This window comes from Tamandua tetradactyla, chromosome 4 (assembly GCF_023851605.1).
Source record: "Tamandua tetradactyla isolate mTamTet1 chromosome 4, mTamTet1.pri, whole genome shotgun sequence".
NCBI classification, from domain to species: domain Eukaryota; kingdom Metazoa; phylum Chordata; class Mammalia; order Pilosa; family Myrmecophagidae; genus Tamandua; species Tamandua tetradactyla.
This window is the reverse complement of record NC_135330.1, coordinates 9,016,073-9,027,457: the sequence shown is the minus strand read 5'-3', so window position 1 is coordinate 9,027,457 and position 11,385 is coordinate 9,016,073. Positions and strand designations below refer to the sequence as shown.

The 11,385-nt window shown below is 52.1% G+C and overlaps 1 protein-coding gene across 6 annotated transcripts in view; it reads left to right on the top strand.

Annotated features, from left to right (window-relative positions):
* Positions 1–653: 653 nt before the first annotated feature.
* ARHGEF2 (Rho/Rac guanine nucleotide exchange factor 2) overlaps positions 654–11,385 on the top strand; it is a 47,722-nt gene continuing 36,990 nt past the window's right edge. For 3 of the 6 annotated variants that reach the window (XR_013173991.1, XM_077156426.1, XM_077156423.1), the window contains exons 1-3: positions 654–856; positions 7,319–7,599; positions 8,983–9,121. Coding sequence is in view for 5 of the 6 variants with exons in the window: in XM_077156426.1 (XP_077012541.1) it covers positions 7,340–7,599; positions 8,983–9,121 (399 nt within the window). In the remaining variant the exon portion in view is untranslated. Of the gene's footprint in view, positions 857–7,318; positions 7,600–8,302; positions 8,420–8,982; positions 9,122–11,385 lie in introns of those variants that run through there. The other 3 variants (XM_077156425.1, XM_077156424.1, XM_077156427.1) reach the window with 3 other exon arrangements.

Genomic DNA, 11,385 nt, shown 5'->3' with positions numbered 1-11,385 from the left:
TCTGGGAAGCAGTGAGGGTGAGTCAGTACCCCCACCCTGAGAAGCTGTTATCAGGGGAGGGGGCGGGGAGCCGCTCAAACACCCCGCAGCTGCAGCCGGGTATCCACAACAAACCGTGGCCTGGGTGCGCCGAGTTGCCCCGTCCCTGCTCTCCTGTTGGCTGAAGCTGGCCCCTCCTCACATGCAGCTGCCCTGGCCATTGCTCCTCCCTGCACTTCCATCACAAAAATGACAATTTTCCTCCTCCTCTGCTGCAACCTGCCTCTTAAAGGGGCCAACAAACTGTTGGGAAACTAAATTTGAAAGAGGGCAAAGGACCTCCCTGATCCTGATGGGGCTCTCACTCAGTAGGCTCCCAGCTGAGGACTTTTTCTCTAGAGCCCCTCCATCTTTACCCCCCCCCCCCCCCCGCCCCGGCTCTACCCTGTCCCCACCAGAATATGAGCTTCCCACGTGCCCTTCCCTTGCAGCGGCTCCAGCCTGGCTCCCTGGACCTGCTTCCACAGCAGCCCTCAGCCACCCTTTGTTCAGGGAGTGATCAGGACAGGAGACCCTGCATGGGGGAGGATGCTCAGGACCGGTGATGGCATTGAAGGGGTTAAAAGCCTGGGCAGGGCACCGTCTAGGTTGTTTGAAGTAGGGCGGGGAAGGAAAGGGCCAGAGCGGCTGAAGAGGTAGCTGGAGCGGGCTGGAGGAGTCCCCGGTCTCCTATGCATGTCCTGGACCATGACCAGTTCCCTTAAAAGGGCCAAGGAAGAGGCACCCCCACCGAGGTGCTGGGCTGCAGGCTCAGCAGGGGCACCTGAAACAGGACTTTTCCCCAGGTCCCTCATCTTGGGGGGATCTCCCAGGTCTGGTGAGTTTCCCTCTTCCTCTCCCCTGGGGTGAGGTCCTCACCCCGAGAACAGGCATTTCCAAGGAGCTGAGAACAGGCATTTCCAAGGAGCCGGATCTTCGAATCCCTGGGCCCCCCACAAGTGACAGAACTCTTTGTTGTTCTCTGCCAGCCTCCTGCATTCGGCTCCAATTTCAGTCCATTAAGGGGCATTTGTGTGAACGTGTGTGTGTGTGTGTGTGTGTGTGTGTGTGTTTATTGTGTATAAGTGTGCAAATAGGAAATCACAATAATGGCCAGCAGTTAATAACCACTTACCATTTGGGAGGCAAATGATGCTAAACCCTTCCTGGGCATTCTTCCTGGGGAGCTGACATGCCACATCCCCACCCTAAGGGCGAAGTTTAGAGAAGTTAGATAAGGTAAGAGGTAAATTGTAGCACCTGGGTTCAAACTAATGTTCATTTCATATCAAAACCCTTTGTGTGGTTCGTTGGTCTCTTTTTCTTGCTCCAGGTGAGTGATGCAAAGCATGGCACTGGGGAATTTAAATACTTTTGATTCTGGTTCACCCAGGGTCCCCTTCCTTTTGGGCTCCATATTGTTCCCTTTATCTCTCGGGATTTATTGTGAGAGTTACAGGGCCATCAGCCCTGAGAGCCAGGGACTTCCAGATCCCAGGTTGCCCCATCCATCAAATCAGGGGCTCCCTGCTCCACCCATTGCCTTTAGCTCTTCCCTGGGATCTGATGGGTTAATTCCCTGGACAGCAGTGGCCAAAGTCTTTGCAGGTGTGTCCCTCTGAACCTCGGACCCGTTCTTGTCCCACCCTTTTGGCTCAACACCCAGAACAAATGCTGAGAAAGTGCAGCAGGTAAGAGGGGACTGCTTGGTCTGTTCCTTTTTTCTCAAGCCCCCACAAGTCCCACAGCCCTGCTAGAATGAGCCTAGGCCCAGCAGAAAGCAAGAGGACCTAGTGGTCCCTAAGTTTGGATTCCATAAAAAAAATAAAATAAATAAAAAGGCGTTCACACTTGGAAGCCCAGAGCAGCCAAATTCCTGATTGACTTGTAAGCCTCATGTATTAAGAGCTGGGGGTGATTTAGGGTGGGTGCCTGAGATGCCTGATTGCTGACTTAGTATGGGGAGGGGGGTGCTAAGATTAGGGAGCTGGGAATGCCTGACTCTCTTTCTAGCTTGGAACCTCTGAAATGAAATACTAATGATAAAATCAGCAGCTCTGCCCTGGGGCCCTGGAAGCAGGTGGGTGCCTCTCAGGAGTCAGCCCGGAAGCTGATCTGGGTGGGTGGCTTTTGTCCACACTCGCCCCTGCCCTACCCTAGGGGTGGGCACCCATGTCCCACCGTTGTATTCGTGTGTAGTCTCTCCTGGGTCCCTGACTCTGTGCCCGACACTTGATAGGTGCTGAAGTCATGTCTGCTGAATGAATGAACCCTCTATCTCCTTTGCCTTTCCTTTGACTTCTGGAATTATGGGATTCTCTGGCAGGTGGCAGAAAAATCAGAGAAAGAGAGTAAGCTGCAGGGCCCCAGCATTCAGCACCTAGCAACACTCATGCGTCTCTTGTTGGAAAACAGAGATATGGTGTAGCCAAGTCCGGCTGATGGGTGAGGCAGGAGGTATTGAAGACTTGGGTGTAATGTCCTGCCATAGAATGAGGTGTCCTGGGAGCAGGATTAGGAAGGAAATGTGGTAACTGTGGCTTTCTTTGTCTCGGGGTAACAGAAGGCTGCTTTACTCCTCCTTGTGGGGCACTGCTGGATTAATAGTTTACTCTCTACAGGAGGAGAAGTGGTAGGTTAAATTTTGAACCATCAAAGGGTTTTCTATGACCCTGTCTGTCCCCCACCGGGCCAGGAGACGTGGAGAAAGAAGCCAGCAGACCATGTCCTCTGCCTTTCCCTTCCTTCCCAGTCTTTATGATCTGGTTCCTTGGTGTCTTTCCCCATTTCTGCTCACCGTGGGGAAAGCTAGGGTCCTGGGCCAGACCCTGGGAGCCTCCTGGGCTAGCAGAGGGCCAGCCAGCCTGGCCTCCCCTCCACCACGCGTGGCTGCTTCTGCTCCTAGCGTTTACTGGCGACAAATGTAACCAGAGCCCTACCAGGCCCCTTCGCCTCATTCAAATTTCTGAGATACCAGGGCAAGCAGAAAGGACAAATTCAATTTCTTTCAACCCCCCGCCCCGCCCACCTAATTTCTTTTGGAAGCTGTTTTCTTTCTCTGGTGGGCACTGGTGGCAGCAAAGAACGAGGCTGGCAGGGGGCTTTCAAAGCTAGCCCCTCGCCATCTTTGGGAGTTTGCCTTTTGGTTTCAGAAAAGGACTCAGACTCCACGGTTTGACGGATCTGCTTTGAAAATTCAGCTCTGCAAGTTACTTCACCCCTCTGCGCGGCCTGTTTCTTTATATGTAAAATGGTGATAATAGTGTCTATTTCAAGAAAGAGGGGTGATAATTGCACAGGACAACGCAGGCACTCCTTACGTGTTAGCCCTCTTGCCCATGTGGGTTTCGATGATGTTTGGGAAATGGGTGTGTCGGAGCTTCATCTCTGCCGTCCCCCAGCCCCTGCCCCAGAAAGCCTGGGTGCTGCACCATAAGCCTCAGACCCTCTGCACATCCCTCTGCCCGCCTTCCTGAGGCTGCAGGACCCTTTGCCCTAGCGCAGGAGCCTACAAACCTTTTCTGTAAAGAACCAGAGAGTCACCGCTCAGCTGTGCTGTTGTAACACAAAAACAGCCTTAGATGATAGACGAGTGAATGAGCATGGCTTTGTGCCAATAAAATTCCGTAATGGACACGGAAATGCAAACTTCAAAATAATTGTTGATGTGCCACAAGATGCTATGATTCGCTTGACTTCATTTTCTCAACCGTCTAAGGTAGTGGAGGGATTAGGCCCCCAGGCCTTAGATTGCCACCACCTGCCCTAAACGACCCTAAATCACTCTGTCCCTCCCTTCTCCTTGAAGAGGACAGTTTCCTCAAGGTTCATGAGGGCCCAGAGGATGGAGAAGGGCTCCCTCTCGCTCTGGCTGCGTGCACTGGTTTCCCCTGGAAGGCTATTCACGGTGATCAGGCCCTACTGCGCTCCTGTTAGTCTCAGCCTGGGGGCTGGTTCTTTATTCTCTTTCTCCTTTTTACCATGATGAACAGCGGCATAGCCGTCCTGGGAGGCGTATTCCTGCTTCTGTCTTGGCCCTTACTCTTTTCAGCTCTCCACTTCTGCAGGCCTGTCTCCTCTCTGCCTCTACATGATGATAGCAATAGTGCTATCCTATCTTTCTGAGCACTTAACACAGGTCAGCACAATGTTAGTGGCGTTATATATGCTATCATCAAGTCTCTCAACACCCTTAGAAGGTAAGTATCGTCATTCCATCTCACACAGGATTCTGAAGCTTGTAGAAGGTAATAAGCAGGTTCCCAGGGTCACGTGGCTTACGGAGGTGGCAGGGCTGGCCAGGTCTGATTACTTCCAAGCTACCCTAAAATAATTCCAAGCCACTTTGACCTCCTAAAACTGGAGCCATGGGCTCAGAGGTCTGGAAAACAGAGGTCTTAGTTGTGGAGATATTAACAGCCCCTCATCCCACGGTGACCAGATCACGGGTGGGAAAACCACACTATCCAGAGGCGGGAAGAGAAGCAAGATGACTTCTCAGAGCCTCTTCTTGCTTTCTTCCCCTGCCCCTGCCCCCAGTGTCTGACTCCAGACCTCTTTCAGAACCTCCTATCTCTCTGCTTGGAGGAAGCAGTGATGTGACATGCTGTGATCTCATTCGGGAGCTAAATAAAGCCATTGTGTGAGACCCAGCCCTGGCTGCACCCTCGCTCCATTTCCTGAGCTCAGGAGCCTGGGGGGAGTCGGAAAGGGGGCTGGGAGAGAAGCGGCGGGAGAAAACAAGGATGGGGGCCCAGCTTGAGTTTTAGAAAATCGAGGAGGGACTATCTGTGGGAAGGGGGTGGAAGAAGCCTGGCTGAATCTCAACTCTTTGAACGACAGAATAAAAATGACTGGCACTATAACGTGAGGGGTGAAGGTGAGAAACATGGAAATCTTGCTGGGAAATGGAGTGAGGAAATGAGAGACAAGGGGCCTGATGGAGTCCACTTTCCCAGAGGGCAGACAATGCGAGTGGAATGGGGAAAGGGAGGCTTTTCACAGGGAGAAGGGTGAGGCATGAATGGATCTCGGGATCAGAGGTGTCTGTCCATGGGCCAAGGGAGCAGGTTTGTCTCCAGGGGGCCGGGAAAGAAAAAACAGCTTCCGTTCCCTGCACTTCGCTCACCTTGCCACAGCCGCCCATGGGCTCCACTGGGGCGGGAGCAGCAGAGGAGGCTGGTGCCAGGGTGCGACACCAGCAGCCTTTCCTCTTTCACAAGGTTACTGGCTGCCAGCGCACAGGAGGTCATCCCACTCTCCTCTCTGCCTTGGTGCCCCTCAGTCTCTGTCCTGTTTCCAGTCCCCATTCCTCTTTTCCTGCTTAGCGTCTCCAGTTCCTTCTCTTCCCACCAGCCCAGCTTCTCAGGCCACTTGGGTCAACTCCCACCACACCCACTCGCAGCCTGGGAGGCCACCGGTTGCAGGCATCACACGCTGGGCCCTTGGCTCTGTCCCCGAGGCTCTGTCCTCTCCCTGCAGTTCTGGCCATGCCATTTGTGCCCAGACCACCAGGTGACGCAGGGCCCACGTTTGCAGACCAGGAGCAGAGGGTGCGGTCTTGGTGACTGCCAGCCCTGGACGGGGGAAGGGGGTCCCCTCTACATCGCTCCCAGATGTGGATGGCCTAGACGGACGGGCGCAGGGCCTGGGCCGGTTTCATAGGCCTCACCTTAATTAATTTTTAAACCTACCCAGCGGGGGATCATTCATGCCAGTTGCAGAGGCCCAGCGCCTGCCTCCCCTCCTTCCCCGCTGTAAGCGGGCGCACAGCAGCCCCTGGACGGAGTGGGGGCAGTGGACAGGTGACAGTGAAGAGGGGAAAGTAGATCGAAGGAACAACTTGTCAACCGCCTGGACCCACCTGGGGTGGTTAAGAGGGCTTGGGGAAGGCTTGGCACCCTCACGGACAGCCTGGGAGGATTCTGGTGCCCGCTTCTCGGTCCCCTGGGCCATCCCAGCATCTCAGTAGAGCCGGGCAGAGCCTTGGGGGTAGGAGAGCCTGGGGGGTCGTTCTCGGAGATCTAGACACATGTGGCCTAGCAGTGAGGTGCACAGAGGGGTGAAGCGGAAGGAAACATCAGGCCTATCCCCGCCCCTCCACTGCCTTGGTACTTTCTCTTTCTTTTGGGAACGGGGCTCACTCAAGGATCCTTAACCCTGATATGCGCTGAGCTGAACCCTGATGTCAGGCAGGGGTACTGGGCGGACAGAATTCAGGCCCAGCCAGAAAGAAGGGAGAAACGGAGGGGTGCTCGGGCTGGTGCTTGGAGCCCTTCTCCTTGGGGAGAAGTTAGAATGGCTTTTACTTTCCATTTGACCAGAGTCTTCAAAAGAAGAGATCTTTTTTTAAATATTTCTTTGTCAAATCTTCACATACATACATTCCATACCTGGTGCACAATCAGTGGCTCACACTAGCATCACATAGTTGTGTCTTCATCACCATGATCATTTTCTAGAACATTTGCATCACTCCAGAAAAAGAAAAAAGAAAAACTTCATACATGCCACGCCCCTTACCCCTCCTTCTCACTGACCACTAGCATTTCCATCTATCCAATTTATTTTACCCCTCTCCACCCTATTATTTATTTATTTGTTATCCATATTATTTTACTCATCTGTCCATACCCTGGATAAAAGGGGCATCAGACACAAAGTTTAAAAGAAAGAGATCTTAACTCTTTCTCACTCTTGAACCTCTTAATGTCTGTCTAGAATCCGCCATCACCAACCCACCAAATCCACACCCCACCCCTTCAAGCTCCCATCAGAGGCTCACTGCCACCTCCTGTTTCCTTTTTCTGAGTCCCCCAACTCAGATACCCAACTAAGATAGCCTCCACCAGCAGCCAAAAGCCTTTGGCTGATATTTTTCTTGTGGCATTTGGCATATTCTGGACAGGTTAGTTTTTGCGATTGTGTTTTTGTCTATGTACCCACACGTGTGCACACACACACACTTATAATGCTTGAAGTTCTTGAGGAAAGGAAGAGTATTTCTCTTTGCTTGTGTTTGGTGTCCTGCCACATAGGTGTTCACTTAAAAGGAATAATAATTAGCAAACGAGGCTCTCATTAGGTACCAAAGAGAACACTGGACTGAGAGCCAGAAAACCCAAGGTCTAGACTCGGCTCTGCAGTGAACTCCTGGCGAGCCCCTGGGACAGCCACGCTGCACTCCCGGCCGCAGACAGGCAGGGTTGCTGGGCATCTGGAGCCCTGAGTGCGGCTCCTTTCCAGTTCCACGTTCCAGGTTCTAGAACTCTGCTCACGCGTCTCTGTTTGCTTGATTCAGACCGGCCTGCGCGTGCCTCCCATGAGCAGAGCCGTCCCCGAGGGGCTCGGAGCAGGGGGACAGCTGGTGCCCCAAGGCCACACCCGCCGCTGCCTGTCCGCGGTCGAGTCCAGAGAGCCAATGGAGGAAGAGGAGGAGGAAGGAGAAAAGGGGGAGGGCAATGACTTCCACCCTGCACCCCTCCGACGGTCGGGAGCTTTCCGCACCCATAACCACCACTACGACCCCTTCAAGAGACACAGCTGGGGGTCCGGAGGGGAGCTCCAGGATCCCCTGGGCAGGTGAGTCTCAGGGCGACTCCTGTCTCCCCTTCCTCAAGCCCTGGCCTTGGAGGAAGCAGTTGGAAAGGAATGTTCTGGTGTCTTCGATCCCTGGATTATCTCCCTAGAGAGACAACCACCTTTGAAAAATGACAGAAGCTGGGGGTCCCTGGTCCCTTCCCTGGGGAATAAGAAAGTGATTGTGAGACGCCGACAGGCTGGGTTCTAGCTCCTCCTTTCTCCCTGGTCTCTGGGGCAGGTGGGAGGGGGTGGGGAGGAGACACAGATTTGAGGTCTCAGGATACTCGGATCTTACTGCTTCCATGCCTCATGTGGGTTTCATGGAGCCATACAGCACTGTCAGGGCTGGAAGGGGCTCAGGGCTCCCGTGGTCCAACCTTCTCATTTCATGGATAAGGAAACTGAGGCCCAGAGAACTTTAGGAGATTTTTTGAGAAAAGCGGTCCCAGGGTCAGAGCTCTGGGTCTGCCCCATTTCCAGGTTCCTGCCGGCCTGTTGTTCCAGGCTGGGGAGACCCCAATGTCTTGGACTAATTCATAGCACAGCCCGGCAGTGGGGGCGGCGACACCTGCTAGAGTTCTGCTCAGGCTGGGGTGGGGGGCTGGAGGAGAGGGACCCTTCTCTTCCTTCTCCCCTGGAAAATCCCTCACCACTTCTCCAAAGACAGAGGAAGTCAGAAAGAGAAGGTCCGGGGGTGGGAGGGGGAGTGGTCAGCATGGGGAGCTCCGCGCAAGGCGTCGTTGTCGTGGGGCCTGCCCGTCTCGGGAGGGCACCGACCCCCGCTTTGCAGGGTCCCCTTCAACATGCTTCGCTGGCCCTGGTGAGTCGACTGACACCCTCTAGCTCCCAGGCTCGGTGGGGAGAACCCTGGGCAGCTTTGGGTGGGAGTTTGGGTAAGAAGCAATGTCCCCCCGGGCTCGTGGCACCTTCTTTAGAGTAGCTGATGGAAGATGGAGAAGCTTTGTGTACTCCTTATGCGGTGCCCACCGTACCCTGGGGCCTCCAAGTGTCGCCCTTCCTGTTCAAATATTAACTCTGCCCCTTGGGTAGAGAGAGGAGGGAGCCCCGGGTGCACCATTTAGCTGGGTGGGGACAAAGGTTGGTGTCAGAAATAGGGTGAGAGGTGAAAATCCAGCTTGCCCTCCGCCTCCCCCTGAGCACCAGCTTTCCTCCGGAGGGCAGTGCTGCCTGGTGGCCAGCAGGGGTCACCCTTGCCCGCAGCCACCTCTGCAGCTGTGCCAAAGCAAAGCCCCGAAAGGAGGCCGGTTCGGGTCTGTGCTTACGTCCATGCCAACAGGAAGGGCTGGGCTGGGGGCAAACAGCAGGGCCGGGCTGGGGTGGCACTCCTGGTGCCTGTCACTGGCCGCTGGACACAGAGGGCAGTGGTGGCAATGTGTGTTTCAGGAGGAATCTTCAGGCATCGGGATGCCGGCACCCCCTCCAGGCCCCCTTACTGCAGAGCCAAGAGGAGCTGGACATCTTTCTGGGACTGCAGCAGCAGGGTGGTCAGTCGTCCGGCGTGGTATGGACGGACAAATCCCCAGGGAGGCCACTGCTTCGCTCCCCTTTTCGTGCCCCCTCGCCTGCCCAGCCACCACTCTGTGTCTCTCTCTTCTGTTCTGCCAGCAGCTGGGTCTCTCTGTGCCCGGGCGTAGCTCTGTGACTCCATCTGACTGCATCTGAGACTGTTGTTTGGACCCCTCTGTCTGCTTCCCTGGGCCTGGATACTCTGTCCCCGACTGGGTATCCTGCCTCAGCCTCTAAGACCCTCTGTTTCTTCCTCTCTGTGTCTGCGTGTTAATGTGGGAGTCTCTGTTCCTCCGTATTAAAAGGCCCCTGTGCCCCCAGCTGTTCTAACCACTTCTTTCTGTGGACCCTACACTTCTCAGATTGGGAGCTAAGCTTATTATTTGTGGCATGAAAGCAGGCAGATGGTGAAAGACGACAGTTATCTAACAAGAAACTCAGGACTTTCAACCGAGAAAGGCCATAGAGATTGCCCAGCCTTCTGGCTTAAGGGCCATAACCCGGGTGGGGTGGGGAGGGAAATGTCAAACCAGGATCCAAAGACCACTGAGGAGTCACAAGGGCTTAAGAGACGCCAGCTGGGTCTGCCACCTGAAAGTCCTGAAGACATAGAGATGTCTCCAAAGTTGGGTGGTGAAAAGTTGCTTCCCCTCCAGCTCATCTTCTGCTGGATATGAAGGTACCAGCTGTGGCCTCGCTGTTTGGATGGCTGTGGCCTGAGAGCGGGGCTGAGGGGAAGGGGCCACGTGCAGCTTGTCAGGGAAGCAGCAAGAAGCAGTCTCATCCCACGACCCGCTTTTCTCCATCATCTCCGAATGTCTGCCTCCACCCCATTTCAACGTGGTACAGCAGAAAGTACTGACTCTGAGATTCTTCACTTACCATCTGGGCAATTTAGTTCATCTTCCTGAAAATCAGAACAACAAAAAATATCTTTTAAAGTGGTGATCATTAGATGAAAAAAGGTGTTAAAATGCCCAGCACAGAGGCTGGCACAGGGGATGAGCTCAATCAAGAATTTTTTCCTCTTTTCCCCTCCATCGCGATATACGTCTTTCCTTCTCTTTCACTTTTTTTGGCATTGGTGTTTTCTTCTTTAAGCCCTCCCTTTTCATTTACTTTTTCTTACACATTTGGGTTTTGTTTTTGTTTTTTTTTTCCGACAAGTGGGAATAAGTACTCCACCAAAATCTACAGACCAAAAGTCTGAGACTCATTGAGCTATACCTGGGGTTGCAGACTGCCAGTGCAGGAGCCAAATCTAAGCTCCTAAGTCTGTTTTGTTTGGGCAGCACTGCGCTTATCCTTTTTAAAAATTCAGATGGCCTTGAATGGAACCTGTGCTCTTCAGTTTGCCAGCATAGCAAATATTTCCTGTTGTATTTTTCCCTTTGTGTTTTATATTTTAAATGAATGCTCAATCACCCACCCACCCATCTCGAAAACTAGAACTTCACCAGAGCATTTGTCTTTACTTTGCACTCCTCCCTCCTCCTGCTCCCTGCTATCCCTTCAGAGGTGACCATCATTTTGTGTACATATTTGCAAGAATTTCCTTACAGTGAATACTTTAGAGTGGGATTATTAAATATTCAGTTTTACAAGATAATGCCAAATTATTTTCCAACCCCATCAGCAGTATATTAGAATTCCTGTTGAGCTATGTCCTCTTCAACATTTGGTGTCATCAGACTTAATTTTTGCCAATCTATTCACTATAAATCTCACTGTGGTCTTAATTTGAATTGTCTTATTACAAATGAAATACTGAGCATCTTTTCATATTTATTGGCCATTTGTGAAATTCCTCATCTGTGAAATTCCTGTTCATGTCTTTTGCCCATTCACTTTTGTTTTTCTTTATTGTTCTTTATATATTCAATGTGTTCTTTCTATATTCTAAATACTAACCCTTTGTTGTTATATGTTTGGTGACATTCTTTTTTGCAATTTGTGATTTTTCCTCTCCTATGATGTCTTTAAACAGACTTTCTCAATTAAGAAATGAACATATTTATTGAAGTATAGTATACATACAAAAGTGCATACAAATTTTTCAAGGTTTTGATTTGAATTGCATTTCACCTAAATTAATTTAGGGAAGGGTGATATCTTTACAGTATTGAGTCTTCCTCTCCATGATAATTGTATGCCTCTCCATTTTCTCTATACAAGCCTTGTGGATATTTGTTAGATTTATTCGTAGGTTTATTACAGCTTTTTGTCAATCTTTAATTTTAGTCATTAGTGACTTAGTGA